Here is a 24,918-nt window from a genome sequence, read left to right on the forward strand (position 1 = left end):
ACCCAATAAATAAATGGGCTATGGAACTGAACAGACACTTCTCAGAAGAAGATATACAAGTGATCAACAAATATTAAAAAAAAAAATGTTCAACATCTCTAGTAATTAAAGAGATTTTATCTCATGCCAGTCAGAATGGCAGTTATCAAGAATACAAGGAATAATAAGTGTTGGCAAGGATTTGGGGGAAAAGGTACACTCCTACATTGCTGATGGGACTGCAAATTGGTGTAATCACTTTGGAAAGCAGTATAGAGATTCCTTAGAAAACTTAGAATGGAACCTTGACTCAGCTAACCCCCACTCCTCTATACCCAAAGGACTTAAAAATCAGCATATTACAGTGATGCAGCCACATCAATGTTTATAGCAGCTCAATTCACAATAGCTAAACTGTGGAAACAAACTAGATAAAGAAACTATGGTATATACACATAATGGAATATTACTCAGAATTAAAAGAGAATAAAATTATGGCATTTGAAGGTAAATAGATGGAGTTGGCAAATATCATGCTAAGCAAAGTAAGCCAATCCCAAAAAAAACAAAGGCAGAATGTTTTCTCTTCTCTGATTAGTGGATGCTGATCCATAATGGGCGGGGAGGGGATGAGAAGAATGGAGAAACTTTGGATTGGGCAAAGAGGAGTGTAGGGAGGGGAGGAGCATGGGGTAGGAAAGACAGCAGAAAGAGATGGGTACATATATGACTGCAAGAATGGTGCAACTCTACTTTGTATAAAACTAGAGAATTGAAATGTTGTGCTCTATTTGTATACAATGAATTGAAATGCATTCTGCTATCATGTATAACTAAGTAGAACAAATATTTTTAAAAGCATCATAAATAAATTTAAATGGCAGTAATTAATAACCATCTCTTTATAATAGTACTGAATGTAAATAGTCTGAAAAAATATGAGACCCATCAATTTTACTCTTCAGTATTCACACAGAAGAAATAAAAACATATGTCCACACAAAGACTTGTATGTAAATACTGATGGAATTTTATCTTTAATAATGGAAACTGGGAAGAGAAAACAAATGTAGCAATCCATATGATGGAATACTCTTCAGATGGAGCCAATCACTGAAATGCCATATGGAAAAGTCTCTATATACTGACTGAAAGAGATCAGTCACAAGAGTACACAGCACACGATGCCACTTTCAGGTTTTAGAGCAAAGAAATCTAATTAATAGTAACAGAAGTCACACCAATGGCTGCTTGAAATTGGGAGTGAGGGGAATGGAGAACTTTCTGAGGTGATGGCAACATTCAACAGCTTGACTGGAGTACCCATTACATGGGAGATCCACTTATCAAAGCTCATTGAACCATACACTTAAAATGGGACCATTCTATCATACATAAAGTATACCTATATATATTAGTTTGTTAAAAATATTTAGAAATTTGAACTAGAAGTCATTTAGACTTTGTTTTAATTTTAAATTTTTCTCTAATCTGATTTATTCTAGTAATTAGCTTCTTGTCATCAAAAGTAATACAAAATTTTATTGTGGCTTTGCCTATGTTAGACCATTAAAAATGTTTAAATAGTAGAATCAGTTCGATGAGTAATTCTTTTCTTAGAAAGAATTCCAGAACTTACTTTGCCCTCATAATAACTGATTTGCTTCTAAGAACTATACTAATGCTTAGATATACATCATACTAATGAGAAACATGCTCAGCTATACTTACATATAAATGCACTGGGACTTTAAAAAAAAAAAAAAGAAAAAGTGATCTAACCATCCACATCATTAGGAGATGACCCAATTCTGTGAGCTAGTAAAAGTCTCCTTTCACACAAGAGAAGATGAATCATTCAAGGTTCTTTTGGTCGGTTCCCAGAGACTCACATGAGAGCAGGTCACAAAAGGCACAGTGAAATGACACATAGGAAAACAAGAACAACTCGTTCTCTAGGCCCACTTACAGCACTAGCTATCTTGGGTCTTCTCTCTTTTTCCAGCCACCTGGAAAAATGTACACCAAGAAGCAAGAGGGTTATAAGAACTACAAGTTAAAATTGGAAGAATTAAAGAATGCAAACAAACCAGTTAATCTGCTCATATTTATTACTGCAGAAATAGATTTAGAGGTAGTTTACTAATGAGGCATTTTTCAAACCATTCCATTCATCATATCCTGCAATTCAGAAGCATCATTTTAAAAAAGAAGATATAAAAAAGTACTTGTTAGAGTGTAAGAATAACATGTTGAAGTGGTTTTCAAAGAGCAGCACTTCTATATTCTTGGACTTCCTCTTGTAGCATCATCATCTCACCAGGAGGACATCAGCTCACTTAGACACACTATGGCACTCCTAAACACATCTCAGTGATGATCAATTCACAGCCACCTGCATCATCACTTGCAAATAAGATACAGGTTTCAAGGCCTGAACCACCCTAACCACTCCTGAATACAGGACCAATGAATGGTTTGAATTTTAAGAGACATGCCAGCTAATATTAAAGATTCATTTATCTTTCCTTTGGGATTAGTTCTAAGAAAATCTTCCAACAGGATCAAGCAAAAATATATCTTTCTTCTAGTTACTCTTCATTATTGTTAGCCTCCAAAGGCTCATGTACTGGTCCATCAAAATAAGAATTGGCTCTGAACCAAAACTAAAATGAAAGAAAATCTAGACAGGCTTCATGATGTGCTTGAGCTTCTATGATCTTGTGGCTTCTACATGAAAGTTGTCAAATTGTGCAAATTCAAAGGAGTGTGTTCCAATCGCAGCCCAGCCATTCTTTGGATAATTCACATGGATGTTTGTCCACAGCGGCTTGCCATTCAACATGCCAGAAGACAAAGAACCCTGGAGGGAGAGAAATGCATCCCTTGAAAACATAGATATCATCTCTGAAGTTTGTTTCTTAATAAAATAGAGCCCACATACTTAGTGAAGCAAATGTTGTTCTCAATATTAACCACTGCAATACACAATTCCTAGAGTTTAAACAGAAGTTTGAAGTATGGGGAAAAATTTCTGGAATAACTAATAGAAACTACTTATTTAAATAGTTACCAAGGCACATGGAATATCTCAGTATTTCCTTGAACTCCACTCAAAGGTAAAAACAGAAATGTAATCCTTTTCATAACATTCTAATAAAGCTTTAGCAAAACTTTTGTTATTTACAATAGTTTCAAATGCAAATGCCATGGCTAACAGGCCACAGTTCTTCAGGTATGACTGTGCTGCAGCCAAAACATCTGTCCCTACCTCATTATGTATTTAAGGTCTTCATTAGGGACTTTTCACCCAACCAGAAGAGTTTTATTGCTTTGTCCCCATGTATAGCATATCACTAGAAGCCATAGAGAACTGGGTACCCTTAAGGTAGAAAAACCATCAGTTAAAGTGATGATAGGGCAGGGTGTGGGGTACAATCACTGACAGAGAAGGAAAAAAAATGTGTTTTCCTCATGATGTTGCCTTTCTTCTCAGGTCAGTGCTTAGATACCATGAACAATAAATGATAGGCTTTATTGTCATGATTGTGGCACATTCTGAACCTATATCAGAGCATGCCAACCTTAGCCAAACATTTAAAACCAGCTACTCTCAAAAGGTAATGGGCTGGATATCTAAAGCACTAGGCCCAAAACCAAAATAAATATGTTTTTTGTCTTTTTTTTTTTTTTTTCTTTTTCAGTGCTGAGAATTGAACCCAGGGCCTTGTACAGGTTTATCAGCAGAGCTTGGACTTGAATCCAAGTCATCCAACTCCAAATTCAGAGCCACACTCCTATTACTACACACCTGTGTAGTTATCTTCAGCTCTAAAAGTGCTAACTAAACATCTTATGCCACTTACACGGCAGTGAATACTGAAAAACATTTTAACAGGTGAACTATTTGACAGTATCAACTTTTAAAACTTATTCATCAAAAATATCATAAGCAAAATTCAAATACACATAAAAAAGAGAAGAATACATCTGACCAATAGATAATAGGTTACTATCCAAAATTTATAATAAATTCATACAAATCCATCAAAAAAGATAAAAATAAATGAGTAAAGGATGTGGTCAAGCAGCTTCAGAGAAAAGAAGATACAAATAGTCAATAAACATAATAAGATGTGCAATCTCCCTAATTATTGAAGAAATGCAGATTAGTTTGGAAAAAATATTTAAAATCATATTATCATTGTTCCAAACTTGGTATAGTATAACTAGCAATATGGCAATAGCTATGAAAACCTACAATGTAATTCTACTTCTAAATATGTGACTAAACAGTACCATATGTGTACCTCAAGAAAGCACATTTAGGATCCCCCTCATAAAGGTAAAAATTGAGAACAAAGTTATGCCCATCAAGCCCATAAATAAATTATACTGCATTCAAACCAGATCTTTAACACATATTGTTAGTGCTTGAAAAACTGTCATTTTTAGTGATTGGTGGGAAGAGAGAACAAACTTATTCAAAACTTATTTGAATCTCATAATTAATTTCTATCACAGTCTAAACAAAATTATGAGAGGTCTACCGTGGGAGAGAACAGCATGTTATAAAAGGAATTTCTTTATGCAGTTTCTCTTTGGAACACTGTCAATCAGCAACTCATTATCAGCCAGTGATTTCTGATGACTATTTTTAGATGTCCTTTGTAATACTCTGGAATCTTCTCTAACAAAAATCCATGGAAACCAACTTCTACAAAACTGTGCTTATAGTTGAAAAACAAATTATTCTAAATCATCAAAAATAAATTTATATGACTTTGCTTATACCTATAAGTTCCAATTAGAGTCTTGGTTCAAGTAAACTGGAAGAATAATTCAATTATTGATTTTAACAATTAGAATTTAAGAAGCAGAAAAAAATTTAATTTTTTTTTTTTTTTTTAATAGTGGTCTGATAGAGTCAGTTGCTGTAGTCATTGTGTGGTCACACTGACATCGTTTTCATTCCAGAGATGAGTGGTTTACTGCTTCCATGACTCTTCAAAACTTAACATACTTTCTGCCATGTGTTTTACAACAGAAAATTCTAGAAAGGCATGAGGTCATTTTTCTTAATTAAAATAAGCAATCCTTACCTTAATTATTAATGTGAGTGTATACCACACTTTTGCTGTAACTTCAACACTTCCTGTGGTATACGTCATCCATCCAGCTGTGATGCAAAAAGATTATCTTAATTGATACATTTTTAAAATCACAGAATCATATAATGCAGTGGCATCTACATGGCACTAAGGCCAGCCATAATACAGAACTATGACCCTTCATTTCTAGCTCTACAACTGATTTAAAACAAAACATCTGTCATTTTGCCATATGTTCCATAAGCATGTATGACATCCTGTTATGGGCCATAAGCTATGTGTTTAAATTGCTCACAACCAAACTAGTCAGACAAACTTAGAAGCCAACGGTTGGATAATGAATTAGCATCTAATTCAAGTGTACATTCATAATTGATTAGACTGAATACAGAGGATAAGAGGGAGTACTGTCCGGGATGACCCTAAGATTCCCAGCTGTGAAAGTGCTCATCTGGTAATAGCATTCACTTAGAATTAACATGGAGAAAAGAAAGAGTTAATTTTGGGATTTATCACATTTGAATGACTGAGAAAAAGCCAGGATGAGACCTCAAACAGGCAGTTTAAAACACAGAACAGTGGGTACGCGTACTGAAGATACAAAGTTAAATTCCTAATTCCAGTTCTACCACTAACTATTTTTTGAGACTTCAGGAAAATCAATTCAACTTTTTGGCTCTCTGTTCTAGAAAATCAGTGAGATATCTTCCAGCTCAGGCATGCTGTAATTCAACAGTCCCTACTGCACCTAGTCAGGGTTAAATGCTGTGCCCTGCAGGACAAGTGCTCTGAAGAAGAATGAGAAAAGTCACACTGTTTTCAAGTAGTAAGTAAATTAGGAAGTAGTATTTGTCAGTTTTAAGCAGATGAATCCCTTTCCTTAATTTCTAAAAAGCACAATAGTAACATTTCATCGTCTTGTTTTTGGGAACAGGGTGTCCTCAGCATTCTCTCCCGCCCATCACTACCTCACCCCAGTTTACACAAATCCTATCATCACAGCCCAGCTCACTCTATACCCAAAAAACCTTTGCATGCTTATTTTTTCATTTATTGAGCTACTCATCTACACAAATTCAATAACTACATCTCTGAACTGTTGGCTATTGTTACATGTGTGGTCAATCTCTTCCCAATCAGAGGCACCAGCACTTTGCAGTGGAGCTCTTTATTGCTCCCACAAATAACAAGCAGATGCTCAAAGTAACATCCCATAGCAAGTCACGTGCTATTAAAAAAAATCACCTACCTAGGTCACCAGTAACTCTGAAAGATCCATTTGAAAAAATCCAGAAAAAAACTCCTCTGGCACTTCTGATCAAAATACCACCTTTATTTACTCTTCCTGCAATAAATACACCTCCCCTATTAAGGGTTTCTATGTAAACGTCACACTGTATCGTCAGATTGCTCCTGCAGAATGAAAATGTTGATTAGTAGGCTTAATCATGCCTTTCCTAATGCAGTACAAATATTCCATTTTACATCAAATTCTTCCAAACTTCTAAGTGAAGCAAAAAATGACTTGCTAAGTCTGAGTTTGTAGCTTGGATGAGCTTCAAGAATCTTCACTGATAATCGTTTTAAGTGTTACAAAACTTAAGTTATTTCATAGCTTCTATTAATGGGTTATTGGACAATAATATTTACAATTCTTAAGCTCTTTGGGATCATATTTCTTATTATGTCATTTGCTGGTAAACAGATAGAACTGTAGAACATCATGCTGAGCAAAATAAGTCAGATTCAGAAAGTCAAATGTTTTCTCTTAAATGCAGCAGTTAGGGAGAAACAGGAATTATAAAAAGGCGAGGTGAGGGATCTCATGAAAATGAGGGGGAAGATGGGAAAAGGGAGAAAGAGCAGAATGAAACTGATCAGACTAGGCCATGTGCATGTATGAACATATCCCAATGAATTCCACTTTTCTATACAACTATAATGTACCAATTTAAAAATAAATTTAAAAGATCACATTTTTGTCAGTAATAAAACAACTTGCCATTCTTATAATAGTGAAATAAGCCGTTTTTCTATGAATACTAAGTAACAGTTTCTACACAATCGAACAAAAGGTTTATTCAAATTTCCATCAGCAAAGAGAAGCAATGAGAGCAATGCTGGGAGCCTCTGGGAAGAACATAAGCTACTTTGTGGCCAATTTCCACATTTACACCTAAGAAGAATTAAAAGCTCCTAAAGAAAGATATGAAATTCTTTCTCTGCAAAGATGGAATCAACTCTGTTGCCTCTGCTGCTGGGCTTCTCAAACTTGAGCAGTATTGGAAGACCAATTACGCTCAGCCCCTTGGCCCCACTGCCATAGCATCTGATTCACTAAGTGTGAGGTAGGCCCTCTGAATGTGCATGAATGTGCATGACTTCCCAGGGGAGGCTGTTGTGGTCCAGGAATCCCACAGCAATCCCACTACCATTTTTACCCTACAGAGCATCTGCTCATATAGAAGCAATTATACCCTGATTCTAGGCTCACTCTTTACCAAGAGTATATTAAAGAAGGGGAAAGATGCAGCCAGCCAAGGACTACCTGAGCTGTGACAATGAGCTCTCCTCCAGGTTTCTTTGTAAACACTCTCCTTTAGGAGCAATACAACCACTCCAAACCAACATAATCTCTGGAAAAAAATTATTTCCTACTCAGTATCTAATTGCAAATGGGAAGGGGAAAAAAATTGCATGCAACCAAGAAAGAAAGCTAACAATCCAAAGTAAGACTAGGAATACCAGGAAATCTATTTGGGAATGAGGGGGGTGGATCTAGAATTACCTGGTTTTTATATTCCTCAGAGTTTCTTAAGAGAATTTTGCACTGTGGAGTTTTACTACATAAAGGAAAATATATTTAAAAGAAGTGTGTACAATGGGAACACAATCAGGAAGACCCACAGTTAATTATCTGGAGTGCTTTACAGGAAGATCAGACACTAAGTAATTTGAGCCCTATCTCATATATGCTGATACTAGAAGAAGCTTTCCTTGCCATAGATTGTCACCAGCATGAAACTTCTGAGGACGGGCACTCTCATGTACATCCCCAACTTCTTTTCTGGCTTATCAGAAGTTTGCAAGTATAACAGATACTGTCAGTTTCATAAACTTATTCTATTTAGAGATGGAATGAGAGAAAATGAAACTTTTTTTCTTTTTTTCCACATCATATTCTAGAATAAGTGATTCTTTCATCAGAACTTGCCAGCTACTTTTGTATATAATGAATGAAATAGAATAAAGGTGCAGTTTACTCTTCCACAGCCACAGTCTCTAGGTTGTGCTGAAGGGGGAAAAATACCAATATATTAAGCAAGTTTGATCAAAGGAATGAATAGTTTACAAGCAAGGTAATTTTGTGATTGTCTTGAGATCCCAGTGACAGCTTACTAAAGACAGAAAAGTCTTAAGTAGCTTTAGAAGAGCCTCCCCTTTGTCAAATTGTTGTGCTGGTATTTAACAAAATCTGTAAGAGAAAGTTCTACTGAAAAACACAATTTAAGAACTGTCAGCACTGAGCACCTGAGAACTAGAACTGATTTATTAAAACAGATCTACAGAAAAACTAAACTCATCTCCCCTCCCACTCTCAGGGAGAAGACACAGAGTACAGGAGGCTGTGAGGTGCAGGTAACAGAACTGAACAGAACCTCCAGGCCTGAGTCTGTCTTAGTAAATCTCATTCCAGGGCCTCAGGTCCTCAATTCAAAAGGCAAGAGGATGACATCCCTGCCATAGGTAGTTGTGGGAAGTGCCTGTTATTGAGAAGTTTTCATTCCCTCCTTTCCTTAGTCAGCAGACACAGGACAGAAAGGAACATGGGATCAGCATACATCTCCAAGCCCATCTGGCTGCCTCAAACAGAAGATGGAATATTGGGGAAAACAGAATAAACAGAAGAGACAAATGATAAAGGATCTTGGAAGTCAGGAACAGAAGTATGGAGGTGATGTGAGAGCAGGCAGATTTGCTGTGCATTCCCAAGTGGTGGAGAAACCTGTTGAAAATAGGGGTTGAAAAGGATGGAAACAGTCCTTTCCTGATTCAAATAACTGCTATTCATTAGTTCCTTTTCTTTCAGATTTTGTAACTCTTTCCCCGTCTCCATACTCTCCTCCACCTATCTCTTCCCCACTGCCTTATCCACTATAATAGATCATAGCAAAGATTATTACCACTTGGTATTAAATCTTTAAATATATGAGATTTTTGTTGTTGTCATCATCTTTGGATAGTAAATCTCATCATTCTACTACAAGTGGCCTCTCAATTTTTCTGGAGACTCACCCAGAAATGATAGTTTGAGTTTAGAGAGAGGTCTCTATAAGGAACAGGAGTACAAAGAAAAGTTAAATGTTTCCTAGACAGCTTACTTCCAACCTGATGATCAAAACAATGGGTCATGCCTTTTACACTTAAACCCACTGTTATGCTCTAGATATGAGGTGTCCCCAAAAAGCTCCTGTTAATACAGGAATATTCAGAGATAAGATGGATTATGAGGACTATGACCTAATCAGTCCATCCTAGTTTGGTAACTGAAGCCAGGTGGGGTGTGGCTGGAGGAGGTAAGTCCCCAGGGGTGTGCCTGAAGGGTACATCTTCCCTATGGCCCCTTCCCTTTCCACCCTCCCCAACTCCTCTGCTTCCTGACCTGCCATAAACAGAACAGCTTTTTTCCCCTGGGCCCTTCCCCCATGAAGTATTGTCTCACCATGGGCAGCTCTTGAGAATATGGAGTCAGCCACCTCTGGACTGTGACCTCTGAAACTGTGGGCCACAAATAAACTTTTCTTCCTCTTAGTTGTTCTTGTCAGGTGTTTTGATCCCAGCAACACAAAAGCTAACTAAAACACCCATCCACCTGTATCATAAGACCATAGCCACAAATGAGAAAGTAACAAACCCCAAGGACATGTTCAGAAAATCCAGTTAAAAGTTTCTACCTCAGAGACAACGTGATAAATAGTATGTTAAATAAGAGAACAAGCCACCAAAGTTATCCTAAATTAGGGAAGAATTCTACCTATTTTCCACAGCGTTGTAAGATTCCAGGGACAAGATAACTAAAAATTTCTTAGACTTACGTCAGAGCTTGGTTCTAGAATAGGGATTTATAACTGGGAGTGACGCAATACAAATGGGATAAAGACTTTTTGTAGCATTCTGTCGATAAGCAACTCAAGAAATTTTCAGAGTCTTCTTTTCCCTGACCAGTTTCCAAGTTTCATGGCTTGACATTACTATTTATTATCTTGAAATCTGGAATGCATGTGTTCATGTGCATACATGCATGCATGCATATTTGTTTTTCCACAGAAGAATTTACTAGAAATAGGAAAAAAACAGAAAAGAACCACCTAAAGCAGGTAATTAGACTTTCCACAAAGGCTAAGAAAGTGTAAGTATACTATTCATCCAGCAGGTGGCAACACCAGATCAACAAATCAATTCCAGCAAAACAAAACCACAAAGTCTATATAAGTAAATATTAATTACAATTGGGTCCAAATTTTTCACTTTTTATATTAAAACCAAATTTCTCCTGAAATAACCAGTATTAAATTGGGCTAATACGAAGGAGGAACATGAAGACACCAAAACAATTTGCTGATTAGTGGGTGCCATGATATTCAAAAATTATTACACATCTGTTATGATCTTGTGCAGGGAGGACTACTGAAAACTCTTTGACATCCTCAATGTAGATCTGGCTGAAATGACCTTGTAATTCTGGGTCCATTCTGAAGCATCTCACATACCAATGGTAATCTCCTATAATGCTGATTGTGTTGGCAGCATCAGCCGTCCACGTGATAGGTCGCTGATTAAGAACTTGGCGCAGCGTGTAGCGATGCTCTCCTTTGTCTTCAATATTCGTATAGTACTCAAATACACCAGTCTGATCAGCAAAATTTGGAGGTTCACTAAAAAATGGGTAATCTGTTCAAAACACAATAAATTCTGTTTAGTATAAAAACCTTACAGACTCTGATGGTACATTTTGAAACACTATTGAAAATTTCTAAATAATAATACAGATAACCAAAATTTGGCATTCAGATATAACAAAGAGACTGACTTTTACATCATCCAACTTTTACCCATTTTTATCTTATTCAAGTAGTTTAGAGACTGCAGTACAGTCAGTTGGCTAAAGATCACACAGACCAGGTAACAAGAAGGGCTAGTGAGTGGTAGAAGTCTCCAAATGGTGGAACAAGCAGTCCTGAAGCCAACAAGAAGTTTAAATTCTCTTTAGTAATGCTAATATCCTCCCTCTTACTCTCACATAGGTACAGAATTTTTAGAACAGATTACAAAGCCACCTGACTTTGTCTATGAGGCCAACAATCCTGTATAACACCACTTATTAGTTAACAAATTTTGTTGCTTACTGAGTGATCTAGGAATATAATCACAATAACCATTTCTCTTACCATTTTTTTTTCAAATGGTTCTCCTAATACACCTATAATCTGAAACTTTTCTAATGGTTTTAAGACAGATCTTCCCAAACACCAGCTATAATATACAACTCCCAGACACAACTAAAGGGTTTATGATGATGTGGATTACTCATCATCAAGAACAGTTAACTGCCCCCTGCAGCACTCAGTTCACAAGCACCATGAAAAGACAGGCATTCGTGTATGTCCTAACTGCCACACAAGCGACTAATGGTCAAGGGAGCAGTGGCAGAGTTACAAATCTTAAGTTCCACTAAAAACAACTTAGAATTATAACTTTCATTCTGACAGTAACCTCTCTGGCACTGAAAAATCCAGATAAGATTTGCCTTGCAGGAACATAGAACTTAGGTCTCATTTCACCACACAGAGACTTAAAAGCTTGATAAACATGCTTGTGATAGTCATTCCATGATGCATGTAGTTTAACAGACAGAAACTGACCTAGTCCTGCTAAAGAAAGAGGCCAAGGAAATTTTTAGTGAAAAATACTTACCAACATTGAAATCATCCTTATAAGAGAGTGGGAAGGACTGGGATTTGGGAGGCAGTGGGTGGCTGCCTTTGCGGCCTGTGGTGAGAGTGGTGAGTGTAAACACCTCATCCTCTTGCAGGTCCAGGGTGAAACGGCCACCACTGTCAAGGAGCTGAAAAACATGTTGCTGGGTCAATGCCAGGGGCTATGGCTCATCTCTGGGACAAAACAGCTTTTTAAAAACCAAGTTTAAGGAAGAGCCCAATTCATTTCTGCTAGAACTTCCTAAACATGTGTGAAAGACACATTAATACCAAGGTCCGTGGGATCCTTTTTTCTCAAGTATTTTAGAAGACTTTATAATATTAATTATAATTTATAGAAAGAAAAATTAAAGCATTTTACTTTGTGGAGGGAAGAAGGATTAGATGATTCCCAAGTCAATTCTATAGGCCTATTATTTTTCATCATACTGTAAGCTTTTTATAGTGTGTGTGTATTTAATACATGCAATTAAGAGGCCTGTTTATTTCTTTTAGGATTTTACTAAGAAAGAAAAATCCATAAAATATTACTGTTGACTCAACTATTAATCCCAGAAAACCTTTAATAATTAAGAAAGAAAATTTATGCCCTATATGTTCAAGTTTAGGTTCATGTCACATTTATGATCTTGACAACTTAATCTCTATATTTTTCCCCCCTCACCTTCAAAATGAAGGGGAAAACTACATACTTCACAGAGATATTTTGAGAACTAAACCAGATGATGTTTATAAAGTACTTAGCTTAGTGTGTGACTAACAGCAAACACTCCCTATGTCATAGCTGTCCTGTGTTAAATGCAGACCTCTGAAGACATTAGAATCCCTTGCACAATTAATGTAAGCATTAAATTTATGCCCATTTTATGAGACTTTGGAGAGTTTTGGGGTTTTTTTTCCTATTTGGAATTAAAGAAGTTTAAATATCTTCGCTTTAACAGTAAACTGATGGTCAGATCTATAAAATATATAATGCTATATTCTGGCTCAGAAATAATATTCTTTTTCCCCTGGGAAAAAAAATCAGGTTTGTTATGTTCTTTCTAGCAATTTGTTATACAGAAAGTAGAGACTGTTCTGTTTTAGATTTTTTTATGTAATGGATGTTTCATCATTAATAGTGACAAGCTAATTATCAGAACATTAAGAATGATCAGAAAAAGTAGGAAGATTTGTGTCAATTAGGTGAAGTAATGTGCTTGCTTGAGCCAATTCACTTGTTGAAACCTTTCCTGAGAAACCTCCATGCTAGGTACTGAGGCAGGCCCCTGGGCTGAAGCGAAGTAATGCAGTTTCCCAATCCTCGGGCGTTTACTATAATGGGGAAACTGTTAAACTGGGCAGCATACAGGCCAAATGGCTATTCACTAAGACTGGTAGAGAAAAGTTTCAGGGGAAGTGACACTTGAGCTGAGTCTTGAAAGATGACAAAGATCTGAAGAGAATCCATCCCAGAAGAAGAAAAGAACAGATGCAAAGCACAGAGGTAGGTAAATGGGTGTGCCATGCTCTGAAAAATGGAAGAGGTCTCATCTGTGAAGAGAGGCCAGTTTAACAGGACAAGCGTCTAGAAAGCAGTCTGCCACCTCATGAGCAGGTACGAGGGTCATGCGCTATGCTAAGGGATATGAACTGACAAAAAGAAAGTGCTGGGACATTCTAAACACAGTGCTGCCAAAAACCAGACCTGCACTGCAAACACAGCACGGGCGCAGGTGATGATGGCTGGTGAGAGTCATACTGGAGGCTGGGAAAACAGGAGGTAGTTTCTGAAATCCAGGAGAGTGATAATGAGGAGCTGAAACAGGCAGCAGCAGAAGTAGAGAATAAGAAATGAGGAGCAAAAATAACATGGATAAGAGAATGGTCCACAGTTGACCACCAGTGGGATACAGAGGGTGAGTGGGAAAGACAGCCTCACGTGAGACTTGAATTTCTTACTGGGGCAGCCAGGTGGGTAATGGCACCAGCCACCAAATCAAACCAGTATCTAAGAACAAAACAGTCCCATAAATATACAAAATTTCTATAATACCTTAGAGGATTTCTATTTTAAAAATCAGGATGCAATTATATCTCCATTATGCTTCAGCTATAAAATCAATGATCAATTAAAAACTCTTTTTCATCAACTTTCTGTTCCCTTTTACTGCTTTACTGTTGCAATACCCAAAATATAGGAATTTATTTTAAAACTACCCATAGAGAATCCAGTTGTTTAAAAAGAGTTCTCTCCAACGGTTTTGCAAGTTTGGTATACCACACTTGTAGCTCTGGTATATCACTCTGGGGAGAAAACACAAGAAAACATGGTTCAGTGATCCATCCCATACTTTGGGAGAATTTCCAAAATCAGTACCAGTAAGAACAGAGCAATGATGATGTGCACTATTTCTCTCTACCAAAAGAACTATCTCAAATTCTAAACAATAATGTTTTGTTTTGTTTTTTGTTTTTTTTTTTAAGAGAGAGAGAGAATTTTTTTAATATTTATTTTTTAGTTTTCGGTGGACACAGCATCTTTATTTTATTTTTATGTGGTGCTGAGGATCGAGCCCAGCGCCCCGTGCATGCCAGGCGAGCGCACTAACGCTTGAGCCACATCCCCAGCCCCAACAATAATGTTTTTAAAAATAGGAAAACATTGTTTACACAAATACTTTATTTCCTTAAACACTAAAGAATTTTGGTCAATGTTTTAAAAGATTTTAGTGCCTTTGCTTAAAAAATGCTCATTATTTTACCTGTGTAAAAATCTCAAAGAGAATACTGCATTTTCTCAATTCAAATCTAATAAGAGGTAGAAATAGCAAAAATCTGGTTTCTTATTTGTTTGGTTTTGTTTATTTGTATTTAATATACTCAATGCTTAAACGTTTCTCAGACCATACAATCACTCTCAGATCACCAAAAACAATTTTCCTGAAAGTGACTTCTGTTAAGTGTTCCTCAAAACCACAGAAAGCTTTACCTCCTATTGGCTTCTGTCCTGTTTGATTAAAAGGAGTCAGGAGAAAGAAGATACCAGAGCAGTTATATATTTATATGCAAATTGTTAGTAGTTCATAATGTAAGACTTCACTAAAGAACTGCTGGTCTGTGATAGACTATATCCATTCTCAAATCAAAATCAAAGTGAAAGTCACATTTATGTACTTACAAAAGATCCCTTAAGAGTAAAGGTAGCCAATTGATGTGACACATTATAATATGGAAGAAATGGCCGTATACATGTAGAATGTTTATGACTCTGAGGGAATAAAAAAAATGTAAGTTATCCAAATGATATACAAGCTATTTGAGGTAGAGTTATTTACTGCCCCAAGATTTTTAAAAAAAAATAGCATACACAATTTATTTCATACTTTAAAATATTTTTTCTATTGTAACCTTAATGAATGTGCATTATGTGTATACAATCAAAGCAAATATCAATGAGATTTCAACTAAATCAAACTCTAAATTCATAGCTAAATTCCAGAGACTAAAATTGTTTTTTTGTTATAAATATTTTCCAAATAAAATACACCAAATAAAAATCAAAAGTTTGGATGTTTTCACTAAAAAGACATCACATATAAATACAAAGTAAAATCAGCTAAATATATATGACACACAGTTCTCACACTGTTGTCCTCATGTACTAAAGAGTTACTACTATGAATTGGGATCAAAAATGTACAATACACAATTCCTGCTTTAGAGAATTCAACAATTATAACGCACTTACAGTACCAGAGTCTGTCCCAGCCTTTGTAGACAATAAAAAAAAAATTACAACTATAATTAGACATTGTAATACCTACGCTCAGTAATTGATATATGACCAGAGAGAAAATCAGTACAACTACTGGAGAAATGAACAACACTATCAGGTAACTTCCAGATTAACATCTATAGACCACTCCATCCAGCAAAAGCAGAATGGATATTCTGTTCAAGTGCACACAGAACACTGACCAAGGTACACCATATTCCTACCTACAAAAGAAGTCTCAATATATTTAAAAAGATTTAAGTCACACAAAGTACATTTTGTGACCATAGCAGAATTAAATCACAAATAAACAAGAAAAAAAAAACCTCTGGAAAATTCTAAAATATTTAAAAACTAAATAACAAATTTCTTCAAGGGCCAAATAAAAAATAAAAATACTCAAAATGAAAACTTTCTAAGTCTGACTAAATTAGTTTACTTATCTAAGAACTTCAACAAACTCCAAGAGTAAATACAAAGAGATCCACACACAGATGCATCTTAGGAAAACTTTGACTGCTGAAAGTCAAAGAAAAAAAAAATCTTAGAAGCAGCAAGAAAAAAATGGCTCCATTTACAAGGGAAGCTCAATAAGATTAACGGTTACCATTGATACAGTGAAGGACATGTTCAAAGTGTTCAAGGACAAATAAAGTGTCAACCAAGAATCCTATATCCACCAAAACTATCTCCCCCCCAAAAAATATAAAGGCAAAATAATGACATTCTCAAGTAAGCAAAAATTGACAGACTGTGATGACAGCAGATGCAGCTTTTACAAAACGCGACAAGAAATGCTTCAAGCTGAAAGCAAGGGACTCCAAAACAGTATTTCAAATCCACAAACAAATGTACTAGTAATCACGATTATTTTAAAGACAGTAAAAATGCATATTACCTATCCTTTCTTCTCATAACTGATTTTAAAGTCGCTTTATGAGACAATATATATAATTTTATTGGTGGGATTGCAATAAAAAGAAATGTTTAATTGCACTAACAACACAAAGGAGCCAGTGGACAAAAAGCTAGAATGACATCAGATGGCAACTCAAACACACAGAAACAGATGAAAAGAACCCAAATAATAAATTAAAAACTAAATATAGCAAAAGCCATAAACATATGCTTGTTCACCTTTCTTCTCTTAGTTTATTAAAAATATGAAGTAAAATTTATAATGTTTTCCCAAGTTTCTAACATGTAAGTAATGATACAATAAAAATCATGCAAAGGAGGAGGGAAGAGAACAACCTATGAATAATATTTCTTTATCTCACTGGATCAATTAGTTTAAATCTGAAGTGATTCTGATAAGTTAAGATGTATATAGTACACTAGAACCATCACTAAATAAATAACACAAAAATATAGTGAAAAAAATCATTAAAGGAATTTAAATGTTACATCCAAAAATATTCATTTGATACAAATATGTTTGTGTGTGCGTGTGTGTGTGTGTATAGTAAAGGAGAAATCAAGGAACCAAAAATGAGATATATAGAATGCAAACACTGAGAAGGTGATGTAAATCCAACTGTACATCAACATTAACATTAAATGTGAATGGCCAACACAATCCAATGGAAAGTCCAGACTAGATAGAAAAAAAGAGAGATCCAAGTATGTTCTGTTGAAAGGAGACAGACTTTGGATTCAAAGAAACAAGTAGATTGAAAATAAAAAGAGGGGGAAACTATATTAACAAACTACAAGAAAGCCAAAATGATAACAGCTAGAATGATAGCAGACAAAACAGATTGTTTAAAAAAAGAAAACTGTAACTAGGGATAGAGTATGACAGAAAGGTCAATACATTGGATAAATGGAGCAATTAGAAACATACTTGCACCTAAGAAGAAAGTCTCCAAATAACATGAAACAATAACTGACAGACTAGGGGAAGGAAGACAGACAATACAACAACTACAGTTGAAGATTTTAATTAGTAACTATTAATAACAGAGCAGGGAAAATAGAAGAATTAAATAATGCCATAAACTAACCAGACCTATGAAACGTCTACATAGAACTCCACACAAGTCTGAACATACACTCTTCCCAAGTCTAAATTCTTCAGGATACACCAAATGACAGGCAATGAAACAAGAAATAAGTATATTTATTCTTCAATCACAATAAAGTGAAATGAAAAATCAATAATAAAAAACTGGCAAAACTCACAGAAATGTGGAAATGAAACAATACCTTCCTAAAGAACCAATGGGCTGAGGAAGAAATCACAAGGAAAATTAGAAAAATACTTTGAAATGAGTAAAATGTAAATAGACCATAAAACTTCAGAATACACTAATATAATAAGAATATACTAAAGTACTGCTTATAGAGAAAGTAGTAATTGCAAATGCCTACATTAAAAAAAAAAAAAAAAACTCAAAGCATTAACCTTCCTTCCACCTCAAGAAATACAAAATTTTTTATCTCACTAGAACTCAGTTTAAATCAGAAGTCATTAAACAGTATGCCATGGTTTGGATGTGAGGTGCCCTCCAAAAGACAATGCAAGAAGGTTCAGAGAAGAAATGATTGGGTTACAGAAGCCAGAACCCGATCAGTGAACTAATCTCCTGATGGGATTAACTGAATGGTAACTGGAGGCATTGGGTATGGCTGGAGGAGGTGGGCATTGGGTGTGTGGCTTTGGGGTATATATTTGTATCTGGTGAATGGCGTCACACTCTCTCTCTACTTTCTGATCTTCTTGTGAGCTGCTTCCCTCTGCCACTCTCTTCTGCCATGTTGTTCTGCCTTACCTCCAGCCTGGAGGAATGGAGCCTGCTGTCTGTGGATTGGAGACCTCTGAAACTGTGAGCCCTCAAATAAACTTTTCCTCCTCTACAGTTGTTCTGGTCGGGTCCTTTTGTCACAGAAACAATTAAAAAAAAAAAAAACTAACTAAAACTCAGTGTTTAAACTGTTTCCTGTGAACAAGCCAAATCCATAGGAAACTGAAGGGAAGAAATATTAAACACTAGAGTACAAATTACTGAAATAAGGAAAACAACAGCAAAAAATCAATAAAAGCAAAAGTTGTTTCTTTGAAAAGAAGAACAAAATTAAACCCTTCAGAGAAAAATCAATAAAAGCAAAAATTGTTTCTTGGAAAATAAAGAACAACATTAAACCTTTAGGTAGACTAAGCAAGAAGAAAGGGAGAAGACTCAGGTTAGTGAGACCAGGAATGGAAAAGGGAATTTTTATTTTTACCAATCACACTAAAATTTTAAAAAGGGAATATTATGCACAATTACTTGCAAGTAAATTAAGTAACATAGATTAAAGAGGCAAATATAAAAACAAAATCTATCTAATCTACTGAAGAAATAATATAAGATCTGGATAGACCATAACAAGAAAAAGAGACTGAAATGATAAACTAAAACTTTTGTGAAAGAAAGTCCCAGGGCCGGATGCATTACTGAGGGTTCCTTTGAAACACTTAAATAATTAATAGCAATCCTTCACAAATTATTCAAAACAGAACATTTTACACTTCATCCTAAGAGGTCAGTATTATCCTGATACCAAAACCAAAGACATCATAATAAAACTGTGAACCAATCTCAATTATGAATAGAGACACAAAGTCCTCAATGAAATACTAACAAACCAAATCCAGCAACAAATAAAAAAAAGAGTTATACATAATGACAAAATAGAATTTGTCTGAGGAATGTATGGGTGGTGCCACATACAAAAATCAGTCAAAATAACATAACATACTATGAGAATAAGGGCAAAAATGACATGATTGTCCCAAAAGCCACAGACAGCATAACAGAGACAATTAGACAAGCAAAAGAAATAAAAGGCAAATTAGATAAGAAAGGAAGAAGTAAAACTCTCTTCATTTACAGGCAGCATACTCAGAAAATCCTCTAGTAACCTACTTGAAAATTTTTAGGACTAATAAATGAGTACAGCAAACCTGTGGGTCACAAGACTAATATTTAAAAATCAATTATGTTTCCCTATACACTAGCAATGAAAAATCTGAAAATGAAATTAAGACAATTTATTTGTAGTAGTATAAAAAATACTCAGGAATAACAACTTTAACCAAAAAAAGCATAAGATGTATACACTGAAGCTACAATACATCCTAGAAATTAGATAAGACATAATGAATAGAAAGACCTTCATGGACTACCATGTCACAATGGCAACACTCCCCAAGTTAATCTACAGATGAAGCAAAATCCCCAACAAAAGTCTAGGTAGCCTCAAATTGACAAGCTGATCCTAAAATTCACTTTGAAATGCAAGGGAGCTAGAATAGCCAGACAATCCTGAAAGAGAACAAAGTTGGGGGACTCATTCTTCCTGATTCTAAAACTTACCAAAGAACTACAGTAATTAAGAAGTATGGTGCCCACCCAAGGATAGATATAGGAAAATGAAATATCATTGAGATTTCAGAAATAAACTCTCAAATTTATGGTCAACTGGTTTTCAACAAGGGTGCCAAAGACAGACAACTCAAAACATGAACAACAGTCTTTTTAACAAATGGTACTGGGACAACTGGATGTGCATAGACAAAAAAAAAAGAAATTAGATAAATATGTAAAATGCCACATTAAGAAATAAAATGGATCAAAGACCTAAATGTAATATTTCAAAACTAGAACAATATTATAATATAACATGGATGTAAATCTTGCATATTCATAACCTTGGATTATGCACTGATTTCTTAGCTATGCCACCAAAAGCAAAAGAAACAAAAGGAAAAATTGGATTTCACTTCAATTTAAAATATTTTTTCTTCAAAAGTCAACATTTAGAAAGGGAAAGACAACTTACAGAATGGGAGAATATTTTCATATTATGCACCTGTTAAGGGACTTCTAGAAACAGAACTCCTACAACTAAAGAATAAAATCACAGATACCCAAATTAAAAATGGGCAATGGGCTTTAAATAGACATTTCTCCAAAGATATACAAAAGCCAACAGGCACATGAAAATATATCCAACATCATTAGTCACAAAGAAAATACAAATCAAACGCAATAACATATCACTGCCTAGCCACTAGGATGGATATTACCAAAAAGATGGACAATGACGACTCATGAAGATACGGAAAAATCCTATGGCTCATATACCAGCTGGTGGCAATGTAAAATGGTATGTTGACATTGGAAAATAATCTGGTAGTTTCTCAGAATGTTAAACAGAGTATCATTCAACCTAGCAATTCCAGTCCTTTATATACACACAAGAAAACTAAAACATTGTCCACAGAAAAACTTCTATACAAATGTTAATTGCAGCATTCTTCATAATAGGCATAATGGAGTTCAGGAAAAGTTATGCCAAAATATTTCTTTTATTGGTGCATTATAATTATACACAATAGTGAGGTTCATTATGACATATTCATACATGCATAAAACATAATTTGGTCAATTTATTCCCCAATACCTCCCTTTTCCCTCTCCTCCCTCTCCCTAATCCACTTCCACTATTCTATGGTTTTCCTTCTATCTTCATCAGATTCCCCATCCCTTTTTCTCCTTTAAAATCTCTGGTTTCCACATATGAGAGAAAACATATGACCCGTGACTTTCTGAGTTTGACTTATTTCACTTAACAAAATGTTCTCAAATTTCATCTATTTTCTGTAAGTGATAATTTCATTCTTCTTCATGGCTGAATAAAACTCTACTGTGCATATATACCAAATTTATTTTATTCATTCACCTGTTCATGGACACTTAGGGTGGTTCCATGATTTTGCTATTGTGAATCATGCTGCTATAAACTTGAGAATCAATACAGTATGCTGACTTTAATTCTTTTGGAAATTTACCAAGGAGTAGTATAGCTGGGTCATATGGTGGCTCCATTCCCAGTCTTTTGAAGAACCTCCATATCAATCTCCATAGAGGTTGGACAAATTCACAATCAAATCAACAATGTATAAGTTGATTGATTTTTTCCCTCAAATAATCACTATTTAAACTATTTTTTAGGGTTGTTTGTTTGTTTTGGTACTGGGGATTGAATCCAGGGGTGCTTAACCACTGAACCACATCCCCAGTCTTTTTTATTTTATATATTCAGACAGGGTCTTGCTATGTTTCTAAGGACCTTGCTAAGTTTAAGTTGAAAATGTTAGTTTTGGACTTATTATTCTCCTGCCTCAGCTTCCTGAGATGCTGGTGTGTGCCACTGTACCCAGCTGTTGTTCGTTTGTTTTGGTTTTGATTTCTTTTGGGTGGTACTGGGGATTAAATTCAGGGCACTTGGCCACTGAGCCACATCCCCAGCCCTATTTTATATTTTATTTAGAGGCAGGGTCTCACTGAGTTGCTTAGTGCCTAGCTTTTGCTGAAGCTGACTTTGAACTCGTGATCCTCCTGCCTCAACCTCCTGAGCCGCCGCTGGGATTACAGATGTGTGCCACCCGCCCAGGTATTATTTGTATTCTTGATGATTGCTGCTCTAATTGGAGTGAGATGCAACCCTCAGTGTAGTGGTGATGTGCATTTCCCCAGTTACTAAATATGTTGACCATTTTTTCACGTATTTGTTGGCCATCTGTATTTCTTCTTTTGAGAAGTGTCTGTTTAGTTCATTTGCCCATTTATTAATTGGGATATTTAGGGGTTTTTTTCCAGATATGAATCCCCTGTCAGAAAAGTAGCAAAGATTTTTCTCCCATTCTGTTGGCTATTTCTTCATGTTCTCTATCGTTTCCTTTTTTGTGCAAAGCTTTTTAATTTGACGCCATCCCATTTATTAATTATTAATATTATTTCCAGAGCTTTAGGAGTCTTATTGAGAAAGTAAGTGCCTGCCCCTATGTTTTCTTCCAGCAGTGCAAAGTCTCTAGTCTAACCCCAATTTTTTTATTCATTCTGAATAGACTTTTGTGCAGGGTGAGGGATTTGGATCTAGTTCCATTCTTCTACATATGGATATTGAATTTTCCCAGGACCACTGGTTTAAAAGGCTGTCTTTCCTCCATGGGATGTTGCTGGTTCCCTTGTCAAAAATCAAATGACTGGACTATGTGGGTTTCCCTGTGTCCTGGAGTCCATTGGCCTAAAGTCTGTTTTTAATGTCAATATCCTACTGGTTTAGTACTATACTTCTATAGTATAATTAGAAATTAGGCATGGCGATGTCTTGAGTATTGCTCTTACTACTCAGAATTGTTTTACTTTTCCTGGGTTTACATTCTTTCTATGAATTTAGGGCATTTTTATATTTCTGTGAGGAATTTGCTGGGGTTTTTGATGGGGTTTGTGTTGAATTTTTAGATCACTTTTGGAAATATGACCATTTAAACAACATTAATTCTGCCCATCCATGAACATGGGAGGAATTTCCATTTTCTAGTGTCTGCTTCAATTTCAGTGTTTGGTAATTTTCATTGTAGAAAATTTCTCTTGGTTAGGTTTAGGTTTATTTCAAGGAATCTTTATTTTTCTTTTTTGAGAATGTTCTCAATGAAACTTTTATTTTTTTTACAGCTGATTCATTACTCTTATATATAAAAGCTATTGAGTTTTGTATGTTTATTTTGTGTCCTGCTACTTTGCTGAAATGTTTACTAGCTCAAGAAGTCTTCTCATGGATCTCTTTGGATCTTTTAAGATAGGATCATACCATATATGACTTCTTCCTTTTCCATTTGTATCCTTTTCATTTTCTTCTTCTGAATAAATGCTCTGACTAAAATTTCAAGTAGTACACTGAATGTAAGTGGTAAGAGTGGGATCCTTTTCTTGTTGTTGATATTAGAGAAAATACTTTCAGTTTTTTCCTATCCACTATGATGCTGGCTTTGGGAGTGTTGTATGTAGCCTTTATGATACTGAAGTAAGTTCCTTCTGTCCCTAATTCCTTCACTGTTTTTATAATGAATGGGTGCTGAATTTTGTTGAAGAAGTTTTCTTCATCTATGAATATAATTATATGCATTTTTTCCTTATACTATTTATGTAGTGAATTATATTTGTTGGTATGTCTATATTGAACCATCTTCACATCCCTGGAATGAGACCCTATTGCCTATAATGTATAATCTTCTTAAAATCTTGTTAAATATGATTTGCTAATAACCTATTAAGAATTTTTACATCTATGCTCACTTGGGATATTGGTCTCTAGTTTGGGTTTCTAATATGTCATCTGGCTTTGGTATCAGTGTGACACTGGCTTCACAACATGGTTTTGGAAGTGTTTCTGGACTTTCTATTTCATGAAATAATTTGAGGGAGTGTTGACTTAGTTCTTCTTTAAAGATATTGTAGAATCCAGCTAAAATCAATCTAGTCTTGGACCTCTCTTTGTTGGAAAGCTTTTAACACTACGTCAATCCCATTGATTGCTATTTGCCTCTTTAGGTTTTCCATACACTCTTGATTCAATTTTAGTAGGTCATACGTGTCTAGAAATTTATTCTTTTCTTCTGATGTTCCAGTTTATTGAAATGTAAGTTTTCAAAATAGTCCATAATGATCCTCTAGATCTCAGTGATATCTGTGGTGATATCTCCTTTTTCATCTTTAATTTATTAATTTGGGTCTTCTATTTCTTGGCTAAAGTGATTATAACTCTCATTATCTTTTCAAAGAACCAACTCTTCATTATATTGATCCTTCTTGGTTTTTTTAACTCCCTCTTCACTAATTTTGGCTCTGATCTTAATTATTTCCTTCCTTCTACAAGTTTTGAAGTTAGTTTGGTCTTATTTTCTCAGGACCTTGAGATGCATCATTAAATTGTTTATTTGGGATCTTTATTTTATGTAGGCCTTCACAGCTATAAAGTTATTTCTTAGAATCACCTTTACACTGTCCAAGAGATTCTGGCATCTTATCTCTCTATACTCACTTGGTTCTAAGAATTTTTTAATTTCTCCCCTGATGTCTTCAATGGCCATTCAAAGAGTAGTGTTAAATCTCCACATGTTTACATACCTGCCATAGTTTTTCTTATTGTTGATTTTCTAATTGCATTCTATATGATTTAATAAGATGCAAGAAATTATATGAATCTTTTTGTGTTTACTAAGACTTGCTTTGTGGTCTAA

General features: G+C 35.3%; 1 protein-coding gene across 1 annotated transcript in view; it reads right to left on the minus strand.

Moving 5' to 3' along the window:
* Positions 1-2,072: 2,072 nt before the first annotated feature.
* Galc (galactosylceramidase) overlaps positions 2,073-24,918 on the minus strand; it is a 68,680-nt gene continuing 45,834 nt past the window's right edge. The window contains exons 11-17 of the mRNA XM_015494576.1: positions 15,249-15,338; positions 14,288-14,374; positions 12,066-12,216; positions 10,862-11,042; positions 6,340-6,503; positions 5,082-5,158; positions 2,073-2,842 (exon numbers count right to left, since the gene is read on the minus strand). Coding sequence (XP_015350062.1) covers positions 2,693-2,842; positions 5,082-5,158; positions 6,340-6,503; positions 10,862-11,042; positions 12,066-12,216; positions 14,288-14,374; positions 15,249-15,338 — 900 coding nt within the window. The 3' untranslated portion in view covers positions 2,073-2,692. The remainder of the gene's footprint in view (positions 2,843-5,081; positions 5,159-6,339; positions 6,504-10,861; positions 11,043-12,065; positions 12,217-14,287; positions 14,375-15,248; positions 15,339-24,918) is intronic.

Source organism: Marmota marmota, unplaced genomic scaffold (genome assembly GCF_001458135.2).
Source record: "Marmota marmota marmota unplaced genomic scaffold, marMar, whole genome shotgun sequence".
Lineage (NCBI taxonomy): Eukaryota > Metazoa > Chordata > Mammalia > Rodentia > Sciuridae > Marmota > Marmota marmota.